General features: G+C 35.6%; 1 protein-coding gene across 1 annotated transcript in view; it reads right to left on the bottom strand.

The window, feature by feature from the left end:
• Positions 1 to 27,501, bottom strand: part of NFE2L3 (NFE2 like bZIP transcription factor 3) — a 91,453-nt gene that overhangs the window by 17,542 nt on the left and 46,410 nt on the right. Inside the window, exons 2-4 of the mRNA XM_053714158.1 lie at positions 13,386 to 13,562; positions 8,109 to 8,189; positions 6,439 to 6,546 (exon numbers count right to left, since the gene is read on the bottom strand). Of these exons, the coding sequence (XP_053570133.1) occupies positions 6,439 to 6,546; positions 8,109 to 8,189; positions 13,386 to 13,562 (366 nt within the window). The remainder of the gene's footprint in view (positions 1 to 6,438; positions 6,547 to 8,108; positions 8,190 to 13,385; positions 13,563 to 27,501) is intronic.

The raw sequence follows: 27,501 nt of genomic DNA, 5'->3' as shown, positions 1-27,501 counted from the left end.
ACATATCTTATCCATAGGGGCACGTGTGCATCCACCCACGCGGCCAGATCTCCAAATACCACCTGGTTCTCCCAAAGTCCCAAATGGAGGCAGGCGTAGGTGGGTGCACACGTAGCCCCCATGGCTGTTCCTCGGACTTGTTTGTAGTATTTACCATCAAACATGAAGATGTTATTATTCAATACAAAGTCCAATAACTTAATCACAAATTTAGTGTGTTTGTCAAAGTCATTCCCTCAAGTTCTTAAGAAGTTTTCACATGCTCTTATGCCTACTTCATGTGATATCGATGAGTACAGTGATTCAACATCTAAAGAGACGAGTAAATTATTCTCAGAAACTGTGATCCCGTCCAATTTTTTAATTACATCTATGAAATCTTGGGTAAAAGTTTGTAACTCAGAAACAAAGGGTTGAAGGAAAGAATCTACATATTTACTGATGCCTTCTGTGGGTCCCCCTATCCCTGAAATGATGGGGCGCCCAGGGGGTTTTTATTGGTGACTTATGTAATTTGGGTATCCAGTAAAATACTGGAAATTTTGGTTTATCATTGTAAAGAAATGCAAATTCTTGCTCAGTTAGCAACCCTTCTCTCCTAGCATCATTTGGTAAAAACAACAATTCATTATGTGATTTTAAAAAAGCATCTTGACTAACTTTCTGATATTGATCTACCATGGCTAACTAATGGTTTGCTTCTTCCATGTAGTATTTTTTATCTAAAATTACAACCATTGTCCCCATTCTAGGGTTATCAAAACACTCCTTAAAACTGGTGGGTATCATATGCACAGCTGCCAGAACAATTATAGCAAAGTATTGGAAAACCCCTATTCCTCATTATAATGTTATTCTTAATAAAATTAGATTTTACTATCAAATGGCAAACATCGCGTCCTCGCTGCTAGATAATAGAAACGACTTTTTGAGGATCTGGGAGGACTGGATTATATGGGAAGATACAGTTAGAATGCAGAATAAACTGAGCGTTAGAAACCAGGAGAATTAAGAAGTGGTTAAAAGATTGAAATGGCCTGGCGAGTACCCCTCAGAACTTCCCCCTCTCTCTCTTTTCTTCTGTTCTTTTTCTCTCTGTGGACTCTCTTATCCTCCTCCTATCTTTATTAGTTTGTCTATGACTACTTAAACTTGAAAATTAAGAGGTAACCATCACATAAAGTTGTTGTATAATGTCGGTCAACTTCTCATGCTAAGATATGATCTGTCTATTGATTCGATTATTGCTGACTTATTGTTTGTATTGTTGTGGAAACCTTTAATAAAAAACATTTCAAAATAAAATTACAACCATTGCCCCCCTTATCGGCCGGTTTTATGACCAGTTCCTTATGTCTCATTAGCTCCTTAAGTGCTAATCGTTCTTTGGGGGTTAAGCTGTCATTTACAATACCAGTAAATTGTATCTGTTCAATTTCATTTGAGACATTTTTAACAAAAGCTGCTATATTCGGTATTGTGGAGAATGTAGGCATATATGTTGATTTCTTTTTAAAACCTGTTTTTGGTTTAATTTCTGTCCTAGCGTGTATATCTTGATCATTTAACAGGCCTTCTAAATCATTAATTGCTTGTCTATCTCCTTGGTTAGTCAAATCAATAGTTGTTTTTGGTTTCATGATTTTTTTAAGAGCTAGTTTTCTAGCAAATAAGTGAAGGTCTTTAAGCACTTCAAAAATGTCCAAATTTGAGCTAGGGCAGAAGCTTAGTCCTTTCTCCAGTATTTTAATATGTTGTTGATTTAAATTAAAACTTGAAAGATTAACAATATTACTTGAGGTTGTTCCCCTAAGAGTGACACTTGGGGATCATTTAATTGTAATGTAGCCTGTTCCTTGTGATCATATGGAACCTCCTGTTGTTCCTTTGCCCACCCCCACCTCTCCTTTCTGTCCGAGTTTGTCTTGCCGTACCTTCTCCTCCCTCCCCGCCTGTTCTGTATTATTAGTCAATAAATTAGATTTTTCGTTATCTGAATCAAAGTCAGAGTTGTTTGCGCCTGAATCGTAGTAATTACGCGTATTGAATCTATTTCTGTATATGTACACTCTATCCCTACGATAATCTTCTTGGTCCCTTATAAGTTTACGTCTTTTGCGACATTTTAAATCACATTGTAAATTCTCAATTAGTTTTTGAATTTCTTTATTCAATTTTTCAAAAGATGTATCTGTTTCGTATTTTGTCAAACAATTATACACTGTTTCTACCTCTATTTTACACTGTTCTAACTTCTTCTCATCTTCCGCTATCATCAGTTCGAGGAGTTCTAGAGAACATTTAGTAAGGATTTCATTCCATTTAGTTAGAAATTCAGTGTTTGCATCACAACCCCTAAGGTTATTTATACTTGGTTTACAATAACATAAGAGAAGCAGTGATTAAATCTCTTAAGGGATCATTAAAAATAGTAGAATTGTATAATAAACAAGTGTGTAATAAAAAGATAATACAATAGCACTTAGTTTGAATTTTAAAACAGCAGTTTTTTAATGACAGATCTCAAAATTTGCTTCCATTTGCCAGCCCCCTGTATCATGTGACAGTCATCAGCCACTCACACACTCATATGTATACACTGTAAACTCTTGTACATGCTCAGTAGTAGCTGGTGCTAAAAAAATAATTTTCACTTTAGTGTCCATTTAACAGACAAACACAAGTTATTTAACCCCTACAATACCACTTATCTGGTGCAGTGTCCTATCACCTGGGAGTGGTATGCTGATTCTGAGATGTGTGGGGAAACAATGGTTGAAGAATAATAAACCTGGTTGGACATGAAGCAGCCATGGGCGCCCAAGGGGGGTACACCCAGCCTGCATTGTACAATGGTGGGGAGTGAGCTTCCTGGAAGGCAGAACGTTTTGCAAGAGGTCATGCCCCCACCTCCATGCTGTGCGTGTGTGAGATATGAGCCATTTAGAGAGTTTTCATTGCCACCACCTTTTTAACAGTAGCAAAGAATAAGGTATCTTGTCAATGGCAATGTGCTCTGAATTAACACTCTCTGTGCAGAGCCCTCCTTCTCGCATCCTGTAATAGTTTGTTAAAAATAGCACAAATAGAGCAATGTTTATTTTGCATATTTTAGGTAATGTATTGTTAGCAGTTTCTTAGCCTTAGGTATAGGTTGACTTATGGTGGTTCTTTTGTGTTAGGAGTATGGATAGAGCCATTCATTTTATTACAAACAAAAATGTGTAAAGGTATATTAAAGGGATATGAAAACACAAACATTTTCTTTTGTGCTTCAGACAGAGCGTACCATTTAAAACAAAAATCCAATTTATTTCTATTATCAAATTTGCTTCATTTAAATGATATTCTGTGTTGAAGAGATATCTAGGTAGGCATTTGGAGCACTACATGGCAGGAAATAGAACTGCCCTCTAGTGCTCTTGCAAATGGATAACATTCTTACAATACTGCTGCTATATATTGCTCCACAAATGGGCCTGCTCCTAAGTATTATGTCCCTGCTTTTCAACAAACGATACCAAATAAAATTAAGAAAAATTGATGATAGAAGTAAATTCGAAAGTTTTTTAAAATCACATGCTCTATCTGAATCATGAAGGAAACGTTTTGGGTTTCACATCCCTTTAAAAGTTTAGCGCATATATATATATACATATATATATATATATATATATATATATATATATATATATATATATATATATATATATATATATATATATATATATATATATATATATATATATATATATACACACACATATATACATATATACACACATATATACATATATACACACATATATACATATATACACACATATATACACACATATATACATATATACACACATATATACATATATACACACATATATACATATATACACACATATATACATATATACACACATATATACATATATACACACATATATACATATATACACACATATATACATATATACACACATATATACATATATACACACATATATACACACATATATACATATATACACACATATATACATATATACACACATATATACATATATACACACATATATACATATATACACACATATATACATATATACACACACACACACCATTTAAAATTAGGGGGAGCCAAAAAGTGAGTTTAAAATCCTCCACTATGCACAAAATAGAGAAAAATAACTCATTGTGTAGTTTATTAACACATCTAGACAGGCCAGAAGGCATGTTTTTCCCTACAGAAAACCTCTGAATAACATTGTTTCCAATGCAGCAACGGATTATGGGTAAGATATGCATGAGGTTCACAATGACACTTTTTTAATTCAAGTCTGCTTTTACACAGACTCCCTTTACACCAAAGCATCACTGTTTAGCTAAGCTTTTAAGCTGTGTGGAGTTAGTGCAGTGATTCAGAACTATCCCAGCAAAGCCTGTTTTGTAGTGTTTGCCACTCATCAGCTGGGAGAAGGTTTGAATCACTGCTTTGTGAAGTTGATTTCTGGCCAAAATACAACATTATTTAAAATTAGGGGGAGGCAAAAAGTGAGTTTAAAATCCTCCACTACGCACAAAATATAAAGAAAATAACTCATTGTGTAGTTCATTAACAAATCTAGACAGACCAGAAGGCTTGTTTTTCCCACAGAAAAACTCTGAATTACATTATTTCCAATGCAGCAAAGGATTCTGGGTAAGATATGCAAATGAGGTTCACAATGACGAACTTTTTTACTTCAAGTCTGCTTTTACTCCCTTTACACCAAAGCATCACTGTTCACACAGCTTATAAGGTTAGCTAGGGTTAGTGTAGTGATTCAGAACCATCCCTGGACAGCCTGTTTCGTGTTTTCATCTTATTGCAGATTATTAAATGTATGGGAATTGGTTCATGATTATTTTTGTGTTTGAAACAAACCGTTTTTGCTCATTAAAACCATCACCTATTACTCTCATCGATATGCATATTTAAATAGGCTGGCCCCTCAGAAATAGCAGACCTGGTCATGTTATATCTTTTTGTACTTAGCTATAAGACTGTGATTAGCTAGGTATCGAAATGCTAAATAAAGCTCAAGATGCCCACTGAGCAAAACCAGCTATTTCAGAAACAAACATCTCTCTCTTTTACCACCCCCACTGAGAGGCTAATTTACACTTATCTCCTGTTTACATAGCTTTTCTCAATGCATGCAAACATATTCATACTTTTAGTATAGGTGGTGGTTTCAAATGGCAAAACAGCTATTATAAATGACAAAATAAAGGTAAAGGAGCTGTCAACACACAGTTTAAAGGGACACTCAAGTCAAAATTAAACTTCATGATTCAGATACAGCATGCAATTTTAAACAACTTTCCAATTTACTTCCATTAACAAAATGTGCACAGACTTTTTATATTTATACTTTTTGAGTCACCAACTCCTACTGAGCATATGCAAGAATTCACAGCATATATGTATATGCATTTGTGATTGGCTGATGACTGTCACATGATACAGGGGGAGTGGAAAAAGACATAACTTTGCAATTTATTTAACAAATATCTACTACTCATTTGAAGTTAAAGGGACAGTCTAGGCCAAAATAAACTTTCATGATTCAGATAGAGCATGTCATTTTAAACAATTTTCCAATTTACTTTTATCACCAATTTTGCTTTGTTCTCTTGGTATTCTTAGTTGAAAGCTTAACCTAGGGGGTTCATATGCTAATTTCTTAGACCTTGAAGCCCACCTCTTTTCAGATTGCATTTTAACAGTTTTTCACCACTAGAGGGTGTTAGTTCACGTATTTCATATAGATAACTGTGCTCGTGCATGTGAAGTTATCTGGGAGCAGGCACTGATTGGCTAGATGCAAGTCTGTCAAAAGAACTGAAAACTGAAAAAAGGGGCAGTTTGCAGAGGCTTAGATACAAGGTAATCACAGAGGTAAAAAGTATATTAATATAACTGTGTTGATTATGCAAAACTGGGGAATGGGTAATTAAGGGATTATCTATCTTCTAAAACAATAACAATTCTGGTGTAGACTGTCCCTTTAAGACTAAGTGCTATTGCATTGTCTTCTTATCATGCATTTGTTAATAATGCAAATCTACAATGTTGACTGGTCCTTTATACACTCCCAGCAGGTAAAATGAATAATTGGGAACACAATCAAGGGAAGAAAATGTTACAGTACACTGTAGCTTGACTAGGAATCATTCTCTAAGGCAAATACTATAGATATGCTACCTGCCCGGTGAGATTATTTGTTTGCATTTACCTGTAATTTTCTAACTTTACAAGAGAATAAATGGCTACAATCAGGTTTGTACTATGGCCAAAAAAACATAAAAAAAGAAAACAAACAATCATTTGCAATATATGAGGTATGAAATGAATAGTGATTTGGCAAAACAATATTATAAAGGAAAAAAATACCTTACATTTAAATCAGACAGGGAGAGGAAATCCTGCCACATTTCTCCCACAGAGCTTCCTGGTAGAATTCTGGATGTTGGTTGTGCAGTATGTAAACCATCTTCATTTGTACCCTTTGAAAAAATAAAATGGATTAAAAACTTACCAAATTTAAAAAAAATAAAATAAAACTGTAGGATGACCAAATCTGTTTGCTTTCAAAATATAACATTTCTATAAATAATCTGAAAATGATAAATAAATCTGGCAAACTGAGAATTAGTTGTACACTTTTCTCTTTATGTGATTTCACTTTACTAGGATGCACTGTGCTATTAGCACATATATTCACTTTATATCAGTTTGACAACTTTTTTTTAAGGAATATTTGTGCATTTTCTATCTTATAATAGTGTTATAGTAAACATTTTAATATCACACTACTGGTGCTTCTATGTGTTAAACTTTAGCAAAAAGGTGAAGATAATGATCCACAGGGCATTGCCATTTTGGGACTTAAAGGGCCTTTAGTGACATGCTTTTATTTGTCAGCACATATTTTTTCACAACCCCTACAAATGGGTTAAACACACAGATAAAGTATCCCTTATGAGCATCAGGTCCAGAGCAAAAATAAAACAGCGATTGTTTCACATCTGGGCCTTGTGACTAGTGCTGCTAATTGGATCAGCATTTGTTTTTGCTGTGGCTCCAGAACAGCACTTAACCTATGTGTTTAACTCCCTTTGTGGGATCATGTCATTTTATCAATATAAACCATGCAGATCTAACAAAAGAGAACATACTAAAGAGTAATAAGGAAATGCACTACAGATGCTTTAGAACATTTTTTTACTTCACTTACGTTCTTTTACTAAGAATTGTCTGTTCTTTTGATCAAGGGATATTTTTTTCTTCTAATAAATAGATTATGGTGTATTTCTTTTCTGGGATTTTATGAAGGATGAGAGCAGATGCTTTGTATATTAACTAAACCGCACAACAGTTTTGTGATCTACTGGTGAACACATTGTCTCATATACCTTGACCTTTTGTTTACCGACTATATAAAAGGTTTATCCCTACCTTTATACTTAAAGGGACAGTCAACACAAAAATTGTTAGTGTTTAAAAAGACAGACAACGCCTTTACTACCCATTCCCCAGCTTTGCACAACCAGCATTTCACAACAGGAGACTGCTAGTTCATGTGGGCCATATAGATAACATTGTGCTCACACCCGTGGGTTGTGTACAAAACAGCACCAATTGGTTTAAATGTCAATAGATAATAAATAAAAAGTCATGTGATCAGGGGGCTGTCAGAAGAGGCTTAGATACAAGGTAATCACAGAGGTAAAAGGCATATTAATAAAACTGTTTTCTGTTCAAAACTGGGGAAAGTGGAATAATGGGATTATCTATCTTTTTAAATAATAAAAAAAATTGAGTTGACTGTCCCTTTAATCCAAGTAGGAATAAAAAAAAATGTGGAGTCTAGAAAATAAACTCATTACACAGTTTACAGTTAAACAATACGCTTATTTCTTATTCACTAAAGCTATATTTCAAATGTTCAAACATTAAACCATAAATAGCTCTACTGAATGAGACCCAGAATTACACACAACATACAGAAATCAAGAACGTGTATTTATTGCCCTGCACTCCAACCCAGGAAGCGAAGAGTTATTACCTCAAGTGCATTTTCTGTTTGTGCTAGAAGCTGAATAAATTCTTCAAAGAAGAGAGACGGTTCTGTGGTGGTCCTGTTGTTCTGTGGAAAGAGGTGGTAAAAGAGGTTCATTACAACATACTGGACTAGATTCCTTAAACCTTCCTGGTTCTGGGAACTATACTTTACTAATGAACAATAAAATATAGTCTCTGCATAAAAAAAAAAGTTTACTTTTGAAATTAAAACAATCTATGCAATATACATCCAATCTATATGTCCTCCATCATATTTATATATGGTGAAATTTATCTGAGATGCAACAGTCTATACTGTGATTAGTTAGCTCAGAAGACAAGTAATTGGATACAGCAAATGTGACAAGGAATATGCAATCCACAACTCGTTTCAGGTGGTGTAATCCTGAACTGCTTTTGATTTGCAAAAACATGTAAAAAGTGGCTTCAAAATTACCAAATGACTGTAAAACTGTATTCTGTAATTGCTGATACACACTATGAATTTAAAGGGTGATTTTTTATTATATATACAGGGAGTCCAGAATTATTAGGCAAATGAGTATTTTGACCACATCAACCTCTTTATGCATGTTGTCTTACTCCAAGCTGTATAGGCTCGAAAGCCTACTACCAATTAAGCATATTAGGTGATGTGCATCTCTGTAATGAGAAGGGGTGTGGTCTAATGACATCAACACCCTATATCAGGTGTGCATAATTATTAGGCAACTTCCTTTCCTTTGGCAAAATGGGTCAAAAGAAGGACTTGACAGGCTCAGAAAAGTAAAAAATAGTGAGATATCTTGCAGAGGGATGCAGCACTCTTAAAATTGCAAAGCTTCTGAAGCGTGATCATCGAACAATCAAGCGTTTCATTCAAAATAGTCAACAGGGTCGCAAGAAGCGTGTGGAAAAACCAAGGCGCAAAATAACTGCCCATGAACTGAGAAAAGTCAAGCATGCAGCTGCCAAGATGCCACTTGCCACCAGTTTGGCCATATTTCAGAGCTGCAACATCACTGGAGTGCCCAAAAGCACAAGGTGTGCAATACTCAGAGACATGGCCAAGGTAAGAAAGGCTGAAAGACGACCACCACTGAACAAGACACACAAGCTGAAACGTCAAGACTGGGCCAAGAAATATCTCAAGACTGATTTTTCTAAGGTTTTATGGACTGATGAAATGAGAGTGAGTCTTGATGGGCCAGATGGATGGGCCCGTGGCTGGATTGGTCAAGGGCAGAGAGCTCCAGTTCGACTCAGACGCCAGCAAGGTGGAGGTGGAGTACTGGTTTGGGCTGGTATCATCAAAGATGAGCTTGTGGGGCCTTTTCGGGTTGAGGATGGAGTCAAGCTCAACTCCCAGTCCTACTGCCAGTTTCTGGAAGACACCTTCTTCAAGCGGTGGTACAGGAAGAAGTCTGCATCCTTCAAGAAAAACATGATTTTCATGCAGGACAATGCTCCATCACACGCGTCCAAGTACTCCACAGCGTGGCTGGCAAGAAAGGGTATAAAAGAAGAAAATCTAATGACATGGCCTCCTTGTTCACCTGATCTGAACCCCATTGAGAACCTGTGGTCCATCATCAAATGTGAGATTTACAAGGAGGGAAAACAGTACACCTCTCTGAACAGTGTCTGGGAGGCTGTGGTTGCTGCTGCACGCAATGTTGATGGTGAACAGATCAAAACACTGACAGAATCCATGGATGGCAGGCTTTTGAGTGTCCTTGCAAAGAAAGGTGGCTATATTAGTCACTGATTTGTTTTTGTTTTGTTTTTGAATGTCAGAAATGTATATTTGTGAATGTTGAGATGTTATATTGGTTTCACTGGTAAAAATAAATAATTGAAATGGGTATATATTTATTTTTTGTTAAGTTGCCTAATAATTATGCACAGTAATAGTCACCTGAACACACAGATATCCCCCTAAAATAGCTAAAACTAAAAACAAACTAAAAACTACTTCCAAAACTATTCAGCTTTGATATTAATGAGTTTTTTGGGTTCATTGAGAACATGGTTGTTCAATAATAAAATTAATCCTCAAAAATACAACTTGCCTAATAATTCTGCACTCCCTGTGTATATATATATATATATATATATATATATATATATATATATATATATATATATATATATATATATATATATATATATATATATATATATATATATACATACATACATACACACATACATACATATAAATACACACACTATATACCTGTACATATACTGAAAGCTATGCAGCTGGCTGTGAGTTAGGGTTGCCACCTCAGCCATGTTTTCCTGGACACTTATGAGTTACACATGCTGCAGGGTGTGCAGGGAGAAACATGTATTGTGTTTCTGGACAGCACTATTCATATTCCTCCCTACACACCCTGCAGCATGTGTAACTTATAAGTGTTCTATATGTTAAGAGACGGGTGGCAACCCAGGGCTGTGGGGTTTGGAGGGTCATGAAATGTGTACCCAGTCCAGTTTGAGAGCGGATACAATCTAGAATGTATAGATCTAGAATGGCATCTAGAATGGCCGCCTTCTTCCGCTTTCGTCAGCTAACAAAACTGGTAAATGCACATCCCTAATACAATATATATATATATATATATATATATATATATATATATATATATATATATATATCCCAAAAATACCAGCACTCACTATTCAACAACATCACAATACTGGGGTGCACTCAGAATATCCATGTAAAAGTTCAAAAATAGAGACACTCGCCGTGAGCAAAAGCGTGTTTATTCAAAGTTACAGAGTGAACGTTTTCAGGCTGTGATGCCCGTCCTCAGACTCCTGAACACTGCTTTATTTTCAGGAGTCTGAGGACGGGCATCACAGCCCGAAAACGTTCACTCTGTAACTTTGAATAAACACGCTTTTGCTCACGGCGAGTGCCTCTATTTTTGAACTTTTATATATATATATAATAAAAGAAACAGGCAGACACTCAAATGAATGGAATCCAGAATAACTTTACTTCATGGGCAGCAGTACAGACAGAGCAACGTTTCGGGGCTCACACCCCCTCCTCAGGCTCAATATTTACACATACATATATACATACACACATACACACAAACACATATATACACACACATACATGCATACATACACTGAAAGCTATGCCGCTGTCGTATTAAAACTTAGGTCCCCACGGCAATATTTGAAGTATGCTTACACTTAAACTAATTTTAGTTTCAGTGAGCCGTATAAGCACACTTCAAATATGGCCACCCCCTCCGCAGTAAAATGCAGACAAAGCAATCAATGTGGTTTCCTGACTATTAGACAATGTTTTTTTACATTGGGGCCTTAGCCTGAACTTTAAAGGAGCAGTAGATTTTTTTTTTACAACTTTCAAAGTTATGTCTATTTGTGTCTATTTGTAAGTGTAAATATAAAAGACTGTGCACATTTTGATAATGGAAGTAAATTTGAAAGTTGTTTAAAATTGCATTCCCTTTCCGAGTTTAATTTTGACTTGAGTGTCCCTTTAAAGGGACAGTGTACATAGGAAAGCAGCAAATAAGAGGTGTATTTAAAGCAGGTACTATTCTCTTTCTCACCCCCACCCCGAGGTTAATTTCCTTTAAAGGCCTTTTGGTTACATAGCTTTTCTGTAGCCATTACTGCAGTATTGGAATTTGTTTGTATAACTAGTGTTTTAAACAGGAAATGCAGATATTTCAAATGACAAAATAAAGTTAAATGTGTTTTGTAAATAATTTAATAATTTCCAGCAGGTAAAATGATTAATTTACAGTAGACTGTCAATTTAACTTACACTGCTAGGATTTCATTCTCTAATGGGATGTTATCCATGCATTCACACACCATTCATGCAGAGAGGAGATTTCTCACATTCCACCCTGTAATTTATATTTGTGTGTGTGCGCACGCGCATGGGTATATGAGTGTTAATGTGTGCATGCGTGTCAATAAATACAACAAAGATAAAAATAAGCAGTCATGTCCTGAAGTTAAATCAGTTTGCACTCCCATCTCCTACAGTAATCCTGCTGACAGTACAATTACATTTTGTGTTTCAAGCACCAAAATATTTGCATTAAAATTACAAATCTGTGTCTCTACAGTAATCACTTGTATGGTATAATAATAATAATAATACAAAACTACTAATGCTATCTATGAAAATATGGCTTCTTGTTAAAAGCATATGAGCTTATTAGCTACCTCAAACAGCACAGAGTTACTACACACTCCAAAAGAACCATCGTACGGGGCACACATCCAGTTTTAAGAGTCAAAGTCAAACTTGCATTATAAGGGCAGGTAACAACAGGAATAGCTCATTAAAAACATTGATAAACATGCTCAAAGCAACTCTGCCTGACGAACCTGAACCCTAAACTGGAAATAAAACTTAGTCTAATCAAGCATAGGTGACGAGAGAGAGAGGAAGAGAGAGAAAAAGAGAGAGAGAGAGAAAGAGAGAGAGAAAAAGAGAGAAAATGAGAGAAAGAAAGAGAGAGAAAGAAAGAGAGAGAAAGAAAGAGAGAGAAAGAAAGAGAGAGAGAAAGAGAGAGAGAAAGAGAAAGAGAGAGAGAAAGAGAGAGAGAAAGAGAGAGAGAAAGAGAGAGAGAAAGAGAGAGCGAAAGAGAGAGCGAAAGAGAGAGCGAAAGAGAGAGCGAAAGAAAGAGAAAGAGAGAGAAAGAAAGAAAGAAAGAGAAAGAGAGAGCGAAAGAAAGAGAAAGAGAAAGAGAAAGAGAAAGAGAAAGAGAAAGAGAGAGAGAGAGAGAGAGAGAGAGAGAGAGAGAGAGAGAGAGAGAGAGAGAGAGAGAGAGAGAGAGAGAGAGAGAAAGAGAAAAAGGAGAGAAAGAGAAAAAGGAGGGAGAAAGAGAAAAAGGAGGGAGAAAGAGAGATTGATCACCTAGCACGCCACCATTGGTACTTCATAAGAGACCTGGGTGCTAACCAAAAAGGTTTTTCACAATATGTAATAGTCTAGTAGGCATGGGCACTCACAGGAATTTTATATTAAATATTTGAAACTTTATTGGAGAAATGCTTTAAGAGTCAAAATCATATATACACACACACACACACAGTGTGTGTATACAGATATTTCAATCTATAATGATTACTTGTGTTTAAGTAAAGGTGCAACATAAATACAAAATTATGGATTTATTGATAAAATGCTGTATACAGATACCGTATGTACATTTTTGTAATGCACTTTTTCCTGTGTTTGTGTTAATAATTTCACGCGTTTACTTCTCACCTCTGTTTGCTGATTGGTGGTTCCACTTAGTTCAACAACACTATTCGCCCTAATTATGTTTGGTTCATCATGGTTTTGCTGACTTAATTCTTCCTCTAGCGCTGTCTTTCCATTTTCATTGTTAAGGTAACCGTAATCAAAAGAGCCACGACTAGATGCCAGCTTTTCTTCCGGTTTCTAAATAAAATTCAATCGAAATTAATTAAAAATGTTTTCCAGCTTGTAAACTAAAGAACACAAGTCAACAATAATATTAAATTATACTATTGTGGTATGTACTTGTATTAACCATGCTCTTTTTATATTTAAAAGGGATAGAAAAGTCAAAATTAAACTTGAATGATTCAGATAGAGAATGCAGTTTTAAGACACTTTTAAATTCACTTCTGTTTTCAAATGTGCTTAGTTCTCTTAGTATCCCTTGTTAAAAAGAATGCGCACATATCATACACTAGTGGGAGTTAGTTGCTGATTGGGGCCTGCACATATTTGTCTCTTTTGATTGGCTAGCTAGATGTGCTCAGCTAGCTGCCAATATTGCAATGCTGTTCCTTCAGCAAAGAATAACAAGATAATGAAGCAAATTTGATAATAGAAGTAAATTAGAAAGTTGCTTGAAATTTTATGTTCTATTCAAATCATGAAAGAAAATGTTGGGGTCTCCTGTCCCTTTAAAACACACAATAACAGCTATTCAACTCAATTAATCAGAAACTTATTTATTTTTTATATTGGAATTTACCTGACTCATTGCTAAACTGCAACCAAACTGCAATGTCTAAAGATGACTTATGGTAAACAACCAAGATAAAAGTTCATAAAAGAGCAACAATAAAATGCCTCAATTGAGTTGACCATTTTATTTAGTATTGCACTATTGCTGGCACACACCTATGTGTTTAACTCCTGCATCTTTCAAAATGAAACTCATGATTCAAATAGATAAAGAACACAATTTTAAACAACTTTTACTTTACTTCCATTAACAGAATGTGCAGTCTTTTTATATTTACACATTTTGAGTCACCAGCTCCTAATGAGCATGTGCAAGAATTCACAGAATATACGTATATATGCATTTGTGATTGGCTGATGGCTGTCACATGATACAAGAGGAGTGGAAATAGACATAAGTTTGAAATTTGTCAGAAAAAAAATCTACTACTTGAAGCTGCATTGTCTTTTTTATCATGCATTTGTTTATTATGGAAATCTACTGTATTTACTTGTCCTTTAAAGTCAGCTCTAGAGCAGACCTGCCAATTCCAAGCTGAACATGGCCAGAAAGCCAATCAGGAGCCGCATTTGTGTGTAGCCACCTGTCCCTAGCCGTGTTCAGGTCTGTAGCAGAAGTGAATTACAGCATTTTGTTACTGTTCTTTCTTGTCTCAAACTAAATTGCCCCATATTCATTTTACAACCCTTCAGTTCTCTAAATCTGTAATAGCGAAGTCACAATATATGGCACAGTATAGGCAAGGGATTTGCAAATACCAGGACACCTCTATCACAATACAACTACGCAAATTAGATAGTAGAATTAAATTGAAAAGTTGTTTAAAACTGCACCTGAATCAGGAATGTTTAATTTTGACTTAATCTTTCCTTTAACTTGGAGATTGGTACTTAATGCATTCTCCCAGAGGCACTCTCTGAGCCTAGACAAGCACCAATTGGTGCACACATACAATACACTAGTTTGTCTGTCAATCAGTCAAACTTAAAAAGGGATATGCAACCCAAAATTCTTCTTTCATGATTCAGAGCATGCAATTTTAAACTAATTTACTTCTATTATCATTTTTTCTTTGTTCTCTTGGTATAGTAACATTGTAACATAGTAAATGAGGTTGAAAAAAAGACAGAAGTCCGTCAATTTCAACCAATACAAATCTTAACATACTTACAAAATAGCTCCAGTTGATCTTAAATTAATCCCATTAAAAAAGGTGACCCATTTAACACAAGCAATCATATCCATGAATTCTGTTTCTAGCCAGAAATTTATCTAAAGCATATTAAATGTATCTAAGTTATCAGCATTTACTACCTCCTTAGGTAATGAGTTATAGTGATAAAACATTTACATTGCAGGAGAGTAAATTTCCTTTCCTCCAGCCTTAAATTGTGACCTCTTGTAACAAACAATTTTCTTGGAATAATAAGAGCTTCTGGCATCTCTGTATATGGGCCTTGAATACATTTATATAAAGTAATCATGTCACCTCTCAAGTGCCTTTTTTCTAGAGAAAACAGACCCAGTTTGGCTAGCCTCTCCTTATAGCTTAAATTCTCCATTCCCCTAATTAGTTTTATGGCCCTTTTCTGAAAGTTTTCTTGGTCTACAATGTCTTGTTTTGAGATCGGTCCCCAGAACTGCACTTGATACTCAAAGTGAGGTCTTACCAGGCATTTATATAGTGACAGAATTATGCCTCTTACCAGGCATTTATATAGTGACAGAATAATGCCTCTTACCAGGCATTTATATAGTGACAGAATAATGCCTCTTACCAGGCATTTATATAGTGACAGAATAATGCCTCTTAATACATGCTAGTATCTTATTAGCCTTAGAAGTCGCTGCCCAGCATTGTGCACCCATCTTTAGCTTGTTCTCTATTACTACACCTAAATGCCTGCTTATTTTTACTTCCAAAATGTAGAAACTTGCATTTTCCAGTATTAAATCTCATTTTCCATTTACCTGCCCATTCTTCTAATTTTTGTAGATCCCTTGTAAAACAAGTTCATCCAGCCCTTACTTAATGACCTTACACAACCTTATTTTCTGCCTTGTAGTGTTCCAGATGCCTACCTAGGTATCTCGCCAACACAGTATATAATTGGAACGAAGCAAATCTGATAATAGAAGTAAATACATACATACACACACATATACATACATAGACACATACATACACACACACACATAACTTTCTAACTAAGTCCTATTAACAATTGTTATTTGTTCTCTTGGTATCTTTATTTGAAAAGCAGGAGTGTAAGCTTATGAGCCGGCCCATTTTTGGTTCAGCACTTAAGTAGCGCTTGCAGATTAGAGAACCAAGAAAAATTAATAATAAGAATAAATTAGAAAGTTGCTTAAATTGCATACTCTATTCTCAGTGTTTCCCAACGCCAGTCCTCAGGACCCTTAACAGTGCACATATTTATTATAGCTTAACTAGAGCACAGGTGAACTGATCAGCTGATGGGTGAACTGATTATTTCACCTGTGCTCTAGTTAAGATATAATGAATATATGCACTGTTTCTTCGTGATTCAGATAGAGCATGCAATTTTAAGCAACTTTCTAATTTACTTCTATTATCAATTTTTCTTCGTTCACTTGCTATCTTTATTTGAAAAAGAAGGCATCTAAGCTTCTTTTTTTTTGGTTCAGACTCTGGACAGTACTTTTTTTATTGGCGGGTGAGTTTATCCACCAATCAGCAAGAACAACCCAGGTTGTTCACCAAAAATGTGCTGGCATCTAAACTTACATTCTTGCATTTCAAATAAAGATAGAAAGAGAATGAAGAAAAATTGATAATAGGAGTAAATTAGAAAGTTGCTTAAAATGTCATGCTCTATCTGAATCACAAAAGAAAAAAATGTGGGTTCAGTGTCCCTTTAAGGGTCCTGGAGACTGGGTTTGGGAAACACTGCTCTATCTGATTCATGAAAGAAACAAAGTGGGTTTTCTATTCCTTTAATATTCTGTCTGGCTGTAAATTGCATGCACATTTGTTAGCTTCTGGAGTAGCATAATCTAAAACAACAAACTATACCTTGCATCTGTATAGTGACAAACAAATGCTGTAAACTACATTTGTATAAACAGACTTTTTTAAAACAGACATTCCTGTACTGAGAAAATGTGTGTAGCAATGTCATACATTGTTGCAGAAAGTGCTAAAGATTAGCACATTCCTCACCCTTCCTCAGTTTTGTCTTCAACAAAGAACAAGAGAATGAAGTAAATTTTATAATACTAGAAGCACAATGTATATGTAAAAGGTTTTTATTTTTTAAATTGCAAGCTCTAACTGAACCATGGCAGTTTAATTTTATTTTGACTTTACTCTCCCTTCAACCGTATTCATGCAAAAATATGTTTAAATATTATAGATTTAATATTGTTTTACATTGTGTGTAATTATTTCAGTTTTATACAGATTCAATAGCTTGTACTGTGTCATGTCTAGGTTAATGATACATAATCAACTCCTTTGTTGTTTGCAGGCCATCTTGGTTCAGGGAACGGAGAAAGGCACATGATTCCCAGACTTCATAATTACCTCACAAACAGCATAACATAAGCTCTATTTTCCTACTGCTGTATGAGTCATTTTAGATTTGTTTTTTGTAATTTAATTTATTTACCACCTGTAGATTTCTTCAGATATTGAAGTCACACTACTGGCTCCTGTTCTCAACATTGATGGTAAACAAGTGGCATGTTCTATCCAATATAGACCATTGAACCATATTCAGAGATATTTTCCCTAGAATCTATAGCACAGGCCACATTCTGAGGATATCTGAACTGGAGCACAGGTGAAATTATCAGCTGGTTAGTAAACATGGTTACTTTACCTGTTCTCATCCAAGGTAATCCTGAAAAGCTGGCCTGTTGGGGAGGCCTGAGGACAGGTTTGAAAACCAGTGATCTATAGTGATAAATCATTACTAATATCAGTACACACACACTTACTAATAATATTATTATTATTATTGTCAGGGTATCTGTAAGTAACCTTAAATAATCTACAGATGTATTATGGAATCTAATATTTCCTTTTTAGCTAAAATCTAATTTTACATGAATTGTGTGGGCTGTAGCCATGGCAGACCAACCCCCACTTCTTCTTGATTACACAGGAAAGAACAAAAGGTTTAGACCTTTGTATAAGATAAGGCCAGTGGGCAATTTCAAAGTAAATATTAGCATTTTGGAACCCTCAGTTGTGTATGTCCCTATATGGAGTTTCATGCCCAAAATGGATAATAGATTTACAGACCCCCCTCACTGCTCAATACAGAGAGAGCCTAAATGTCTGTAAAAACCCCTTTGGTGAAAGATATGCATCACTAAGGCCCAGGAATATAGTAATTAGCACAGACCTGTTAATTGCCCCTAAAACTCTGATACACAACTGTGCTAGCTAAGCAGAAACACATGTTGCATTGTAACTTGTAAATTCATTTTGAATTACAACTTGTGTTTAAATTTCAAGTAAAATATACCTCAGTATTGCATAAAAATGCATATTTCCATGGATCTAAGAAATGCCTTTCAGATTTGTAATAAATTAAATGAATAACTGCATTAGTATGTATACATGTTTGACTAATTTCAACATCGGTTTCTTTATTTTTCAGACAACAAGATATCCTATGAATATTGATCATAAACATGAATATATGCACGCAAAAATTATTATAAATGCAAAATGTGCTGTATTTATTTAAGATACAATACAATACAAGGATGTTGAATGCTATGATTCTGTGAAGAAAGATGGCTAACAGTGAGCTGCTTATTAATATGATGCTAGAAATAATACTCATATTTTATATTAAAATAATCAGAAAAAATGGCGCTATAAGGTCCCATCTATATTAAAATTTTAAGTGATTGATACTGGAAATTAAAGTATTTGATAAACATTTTTTAAGGTTAGCTAATTAAGCTGTTGGCAATGTTGATGGTGAGACTGCATTTGTGATGGTCTGCTGCCCCCTAGGGGATTAAAAATGGTATGACAGCCAAATGGATTGACTACTAGAACACATGCAAATCCAAATGAACCAATGAGAGGGACAAGCTCTGAGGGCCAATGGAAAGACAGCTCCATTAAGGGCTTGTCAAATATCACCAATGATTAGAATAAGAAAAACCTCATGCAAGGGGAGAGAAAAAAAAAAAAAGGATTTTTTTGTCTGCTAGCTTTTGACTGAAAACTTTGCTGCCATTTTTGTGACACAGTCACTATAAGCAAAACCTGGGACTAACTTCTTGATCCATATTGCAATGCCTATCTTCATATGAGGTGACCTGAATCTACTTGGAAAAGCTGGAACGTTTAATTTGGTTCATGTGGTGATGTATGATTGTTCTATATTTTTAATATTTTAAACAAAAGGTATTCTAAGACTATAGTCAGATTGCAGCTATATAGATATATTTTAGGATTTACCTTATTGTAGATAAATAAGAATTTATTTCAGCTCAGATAAATTGGCATATAAATTGTCTGTTTGCATTAATAATATATATAAATGTTGGCGTTTTAATTAGAGTTAAATAGAATCATTTGTGGGCTAAGTAGCTTAATTGTATTTGTATGGAAGTTAACAATCCCTACCTTGGTATCTCATTGTGGTATTTTAATGCAACTCTGATTTGGGAGATTATTGTGATAAGGTAATTTGTAAAGGTATATTTTATGATCATTGTATCGAATATTGTGACAATTTAAGCTTGTATAGTTTGATTCATAATCTGGTTTCTATAAATATATTTCAATGTGTCTATAACTTTAACTTATTGTAAAGAATTTAGGAATAAATATTGATTTTAATTGTCTCGTATATGCATTTTAATTGGGGATTCTTTTAAAGAATAATTATTAAATAAATTGTATTATAACCCGGCCATATACTGACATTATAATGACTGATCCCAAATATATATTTACATAGGATACTTTTGTTGGTTTGTTTTGCAGAGTCACTACTAGGTTATAGAGAATTATTTAATGTGGTAATCTTTGTTGGCAATCGTTGATTGCAAATTATTTTGATTCTGATTTAATACTACTGCAAATGGCAGTAAGGCACGTATTGCAGTCTGCTACCGGGCAGAAAATTATTTCTTTCATGTAATTCGCAAGAGTCCATGAGCTAGTGATGTATGGGATATACAATCCTACCAGGAGGGGCAAAGTTTCCCAAACCTCAAAATGCCTAAAAATGCACCACTCACCACACCCACAATTCAGTTTTACAAACTTTGCCTCCTATGGAGGTGGTGAAGTAAGTTTGTACTTGATATTCTTCATTGATATGCGCTTCTCAGCATTTTGAAGCCCGATTCCTCTCAAAATACAGCATTTGTCAGAGGGATGTGAAGGGAGTATCACCTATTGATTCTATGGTTTTCCTCACGGGAAATCTTTTCAAAGGTTCTCTGTTATCATTGGAGAGATTCTTCTCCTACCTTCCATTTCAGATCGACGATATACTCTCATATTCCATTACCTCTACTGCTACTGTTTAAGTACTGGTTTGGCTATCTGCTATATGTGGATGGGTGTCTTTTGGCAAGTATGTTTTCATTACTTAAGACACTCTCAGCTATGGTTTGGCACTTTATGTATTATTATAAAGTTTTAAATATATGTATTGTACTTCTATTTTCCATGAGTCAGGTTTATGTATATTTCCTTTTGCAGACTATCAGTTTCAAAATTGGGAAACATATTTAGGAAGTTATTTTTTATTACCTGGGGTATAGTCTTTTCTTCAAAATTTGACTGCTTTTTCATTAATTTTTCGTGGGCGAAATTATGCTTGCAAGGTCGCAAAATGCTGATATTTATTGTGTCATTCTTGGAGCAATAATTTTTTTGGCATTAAGGTATGTTCGGTGACGCAAATTCGTAATTTCCAGCATCTTAGTTGACACCAGGTTTCCTTACACAAGGTTGCGTCGTTGTGCGTCATACTTAGCGCCAAATAATTTATTTAAACCCCACTTCCTATATGTCTCTTGCTCTTTTTTATGCTCAGAGGGCTATGCTGTTTGCATTTTTTTCCCATTCCTGAAACTGCCATATAAGGAAATTGATCATTTTGCTTTATATGTGGGTTTTTTCCTCTTACATTTGCAAGATGTCTCAATCTGATCCTGTCTCAGAAACCACTGTTGGAATCCTGCTGCCTGATAACAGTTCTACCAAAGATAAGTGTATCTGTTGTAAGTTTGTGGAGATTATATCTCCAGCTGTACTATGTAACAATTGTCATGACAAGCTTTTGCATGCAGAGAATGTATCCTTCAGCACTAGTTCAATGCCTGTTGTTCTTTCAACATCTAATGTACATGATATCCCTGTGAATATAAAAGATTTTTATTGCTGATGCGATTCAGAAGGCTTTGTCTGCTATTCTGCCTTCTAATAAACATAAAAGGTCTTTTAAAACTTGTCATAAAGTTGATGAAATTTCAACATACTGAATTATCCTCCTCTGATGAGGATCTATCTGGTTCAAAAGATCCTTCCTCAGATATTGACACTGACAAATCTACTTATCTCTTTAAGATGGAGTATATTCGTAAAGGAGTGTTGGTTACTTTGGATACTGAGGATTCTAGTCCTCGTTACTAAAATTAGTAAACGTTTAAATACGGTTTACAAACCTCCTGTGGTTACTCCAGAGGTTTTTCCAGTTCCTGATGCTATTTCTGATATGATTTCTAAGGAATGGAATAGGCCTAGTACTTAATCTATTCCTTCTTTTAGGTTTAAGAAGTTGTATCCTTTGCCAGCAGCTAGAGAAAAAATCCCCCAAAGTTGATGGGGCTATGTCTACTCTTGCCAAACGTACTACTATTCCTATGAGATAGTACTTCTTTTAAGCCTTTAGATAGGAAACTTGAATCTTATCTAAGGAAAGCTTATTTATTTTCTGGCTATATTCTTAGGCCTGCTATATCCATGGCTGATGTTGCAGCTGCATCAACTTTTTGGTTGGAAAGCTTAGCGCAACAAGAAACAGATTTTGATTTGTCTAGCATTGTTTGCTTGCTTCAACATGCTAATCATTTTATCTGTGATAATCTATGTCTTTGGCTATTTTAGCTAGAAGAGCTTTGTGGCTTAAATATTGGAATGCCAATATGGAATCTAAGTCTAGATTACTATCTCTTTTTTTTCCAAGATACAAATTTATTTGGTTCTCAGTTGGTTTCAATTATCTCAACTATCACTGGGGGAAGGGAGTTTTTTGCCTCTGGATATAATTGTAAGGGTAAATCTAAAACCTTCTAATCATTTTCATTCTTTTCGACAGAATAAGAAACAGAAAGCAAATCCTTCCCCCAGAGAATCTGGTTCCAATCGGAAACCTTCTTAAAGTTGAAATAGATCCAAGCCCTTTAAGAAACCAAAGCTAGGCCCCAAGTCTGCATGAAGGAGCGGCCCTCATTTCAGCTCAGCTGGTGGGGGGCAGATTGAAATTGTTTCCAAAACATTTGGACAGATTCTGTACAAAAATCAGTGGATTCAGGAGTATTGTCTCTCAAGTGTATCAAATAGGATTCAGAGTAAGACCTCCTGTGAGAAGATTTTTTCTCACACGTCCCAGTAAATCCAGTGAAGGCTCAGGCTTTTCTGAAGTGTGTTTCAGATCTGGAGTTTTCAGGGGTAATCATACCAGTTCGGTTTTAGGAACAGGGTCTGGGATTGTATTAAAATCTATTCATTGTCCCAAAGAAAGAAAATGTATTCAAGCCAGTTCTGGATCTTTTAAATGGTAACTATAAGGACTATTTTGCCTTTTGTTCAGCAAGGTCATTATATGTCCACTATAGGCTTACAGGATGCATATTTTAATATTCCGATTCATCCAGACCACTATCAATTTCTGAGATTCTCTTTTCTAGACAAGCATTACAAATTTGTGGCTTTTCCATTTGGCCATTTTGTAACTGGCTCATCCAAGTTTTTTCTCAAAGGTTCTTGGTGTCCTACTCTCTGTATTCAGAGAACAGGGTACTGCAGTGTTCCTTATTTGGATGATATCTTGGTACTAGCTCAGTCTTTACATTCTGCCGAATCTTACACAAATTAACCAGTATTGTTTTTTCAAAGACATGGTTGGAGGATTCATTTACCGGAAAGTTCATTGATTCCTCAGACAAGGGTCACCTTTTTAGGTTTCCAAATAGATTCAGTGTCCATGACTCTGTCTTTAACAGGCAAGAGACGAATGAAATTGGTTTCAGCTTGTCAAAACCTTCAGTCTTGATCATTCCCTTTGCTTGTTTTCATATAAGACCTCTTCAGTTTTGTATGCTGGATCAATGGTGCAGGGATTATACAAGGATATCACAATCAATATCCTTAAATCCCAATGTTTGACTCTCTCTGACTTGGTGGTTAGAACACCATCGTTTTGTTCAAGGGGCCTCTTTTGTTCGTCCAACCTGGACTGTAATCACAACAGATGCAAGTCTATTAGGTTAGGAAGCTGTCTGGGGCTCTCTGACAGGAGTTTGAAAATCTCAAGAAGCGGGGTTACCAATTAATATTTTAGAACTCCGTGCTATTTTCAGGGCTCTTCAGGTTTGACCTCTGTTGAAGGGAGAATCATTTATTTGTTTTCAGACAGACAATATCACAACTGTGGAATATGCCAATCCTCAGGGTAGGGCTCACAGTCCCCTAGCTATGAAAGAAGTATCTTGGATACTTTCTTGGGTGGAATCCAGCTCTTGTCTAATTTCTGCGGTACATATCCCAGGTATAGTCAATTGGGAAGTGGATTATCTCAGCCATCAGACTTTACATCCGGGGGAGTGGTCTCTCCAGCCAGATGTATTTTTTTCCAGATTGTTCAGATGTGGGGTCTTCCAGAAATAGATCTGATGGCTTCCCATCTAAACAAACTTTCCAGATGCTTTTTCAGTTCCAGGGATCCTCAGGCAGAGTCGATGGATGCGTTAGCAGTTTTTTGGTTTTACGAACCTGCTTATATTTTATCGCCTCTAGTTCTTCTTCCAAGAGTGATCTCCAAGATCATCATGAAACAATCGTTTTTGTTTCTGGTAGTACCAGCATGGCTTCACAGGTTTTGGTATGTGGATCTTGTTCGGATGTCCAGTTGCCAACCTTGGCCACTTCCTTTAAGACCAGACCTTTTGTCTCAAGGTTCATTTTTCCATCAAGATCTCAAATCTTTGAATTTTAAGGTATGGAAATTGAACGCTTAGTGCTTAGTCATAGAGGTTTCTCTGACTGCATGATTAATACTATGTTATAGGCTCATAAATCTGTTTCTAGGAAGATTTATTATCAAGTTTGGAAGACTTTTATTTTACAGTTTCTTCAGGATGGTTTGGATAAAGATTTGTCTGCAAATTCATTGAAGGGACAAATCTCTGCTCTGTTTTATTTCACAGAAAGATTTCTAAGCTTCCCGATATTCACTGTTTTATACAGGCTTTGGTCCGTATCAAGCCTGTCATTAAATCAATCTCTCCACCTTGGAGTCTTAATTTGGCTTTGAGGGCTTTACAGGCTCCTTCTTTTGAGCCTATGAATTCTTTGGATAATAAACTACTTTCTTGGAAAGTTTTGTTCCTTTTGGCTATCTCTTCTGCTAGAAGAGTTTCCGAATTATATGCTCTTTCTTGTGAATGTCCTTTTCTGATTTTCCATCAGGATAAGGCAGTTTTGCGAACTTCATTTGAATTTCTTCCTAAGGTTGTGAATTCTAATAACATTAATAGGGAAATGGTTGTTCCCTCTTTGTGTCCTAATCCTAAGAATTCTTTGGAGAGATCCTTCCATTCTTTGGATGTTGTTAGAGCTTTGAAATATTATGTTGAAGCTACTAAAGATTTCAGGGAGACTTACAGTCTATTTGTTGTCTTTTCTGGTTCTAGGAAAGGTCAGAAAGCTTCTGCCATTTCCTTAGCATCTTGTTTAAAGCTTTTGATTCGTCAGGCTTATTTGGAGTCGGGTCAGGCCCCGCCTCAGAGAATCACAGCTCATTCTACTAGATCAGTCTCCACTTTGTTATTTTTTTAAGAATGAAGCTTCAGTTAATCAGATTTGCAAAGCAGCAACTTGGCCTTCTTTGCAGACATTTACTAAATTCTATCATTTTGATGTGTTCGGAAGCAATTTTTGGTAGAAAAGTTTTTCAGGCAGCTGTTTCAGTTTGATTCCTCTGCTTATATTTTAAGTTTTTTTCTTTTTAATTATGATAAAAAATTATTTTTTGGATGTGGATTTAATTTTTTTAGCGGAAAATGGCTGTTATTTTATCCCTCCCTCTCTAGTGACTCTTCTGTGGAGTACCACATCTTGGGTATTAATATCCCATACATCACTAGCTCATGGACTCTTGCCAATTACATGAAAGAAAACATAATTTATGTAAGAACTTACCTGATAAATTAATTTCCTTCATATTGGCAAAAGTCCATGAGACCCACCCTGTTTTTGGTGGTTATGATTTTTTGTATAAAGCACAATTATATTTCCAGTTCCTTTTTTGATGCTTTCTACTCCTTTTTCTATCACCCCACTACTTGGCTATTTGTTAAACTGAATTGTGGGTGTGGTGAGGGGTGTATTTTTAGGCATTTTGAGGTTTGGAAAACTTTGCCCCTCCTGGTAGGATTGTATATTCCATACGTCACTAGCTCATGGACTCTTGCCAATATGAACTAAATGAATTTATCAGGTAAGTTCTTACATAAATTATGTTTTTCTGTAGTGTAGGGCCCTATCACTACCTCTCCCATGCTTAACCTTTTTCTGTAGTGTAGAGAACCCCTCCCCTCTCTCCCTCCCAATCGGCACCATGGAAGATTGTTACAGAGATTGACACAGGCAGTATCACTCGCTGTAACGATAATTGATTAGTGCTCCCTTACCATATGAAGGCAGATGCCTTCTACCCCCTTGTTGCAATTACTGCTGTCTAAGCCTCTATGCTGCATGTAGGTACTGTGTCAACACAGTATGCTAGGCAAAGTACTATGTGACATAGTACCTATGTCCATATGGCGCAAGGAATTAAACAAATTTCCAATTTACTTCTACTTAATTTGCTTTGTGCTCTTGGTGTCGTTTGTTTAAAAGCAAACCTAAGTAGGCTCAGAATCAGCAATGTACTACTGGGAGCTAGCTGCTGATTGGTGGCTTATATATATGCCTTTTGTAACTGGCTCATCAGATGTGTTCTCAGGTGTGGTTGACGCATTCAAGGGGTTATGTGGGTAGAATAAATAATGAAAGGAAGATGGAAAGGTAGTCAGAATTAAAAGGAAAAACAAGTCTATCTTGTCTTTGCTAAACATATGTTTGCAGGTAATGGATAAAGAAATGTGCCAAGGTTGAAGCAGAAAATGGTTTTGTACATAGTACCAGCTGGTACCAAATTTGTTGTTATGCTTAAAATAGGACTAGTGCAGGAAGATATATACAGGGAGCAAGGCAGCTGCTCAGGAAAGTGTTTGTAAAGGGTTCTGAGTGTGGGTTCAGCTGTGGGATTGTAGGGTGGGTGTTAAAACAAATTGCTTAGTTTCTAGATCACTGGTTTTCAAACCTGTCCTCAGGCCTCCCTAACAGGCCAGGTTGTCAGGGTTACCTTGGATGAGAGAAAGTAAAATAACCATGGTTACTAATCAGCTGACTATTTCACCTGTGCTCCAGTTCAGATAGCCTCAAAATCTGGTCTGTTAGAGAAGCCTGAGGACAGGTTTGAAAACCAGTGATCTAGATGATACACCACAATATATATATATATATATATATATATATATATATATATATATATATATATATATATATATATATATATATATATATATATATATATATATATATATATATATATATATATATATATATATATATATATATATATATATATATATATATATATATATATATATATATATATATAAATAAAAACACGAAAACGGGACAGCACTCTCAGGCCGGACAGGGTACACATCCCATGACCCTGCAAAATGCACAGCCTTGGGTGCAAAAACAGCACTCTCAGGAAGCTGCACCGTCCACAGAGCCACAGGCAGTTAACCCCAGACAGGTCTGGGTGCACGTCCCAAAAGGGGTAAATTACAAAAAATATATACGATAATATAGCACACAGAAACAGTCCAGCACTCACTTATAAGCTCACAACTAAGATAAAAAGTAACAATGGAAGAGTTGGTTACCGCATCTGGTGCTGTTCCCTTTCGTGTTTTGTATATGTCTGGGGAGATTACATAAGCCCGCACACCCTTCATTTTTTCCCAGTTTGTCTGACTGTGAGCCCGCATTGTGTGGCTGTTTTAGGGACC

The sequence above is a fragment of the Bombina bombina genome, chromosome 5 (assembly GCF_027579735.1).
Source record: "Bombina bombina isolate aBomBom1 chromosome 5, aBomBom1.pri, whole genome shotgun sequence".
In the NCBI taxonomy this organism is placed as follows: domain Eukaryota; kingdom Metazoa; phylum Chordata; class Amphibia; order Anura; family Bombinatoridae; genus Bombina; species Bombina bombina.
Note: the sequence above shows the minus strand (reverse complement) of the source record. Positions and strands in the feature narration are given on the sequence as shown.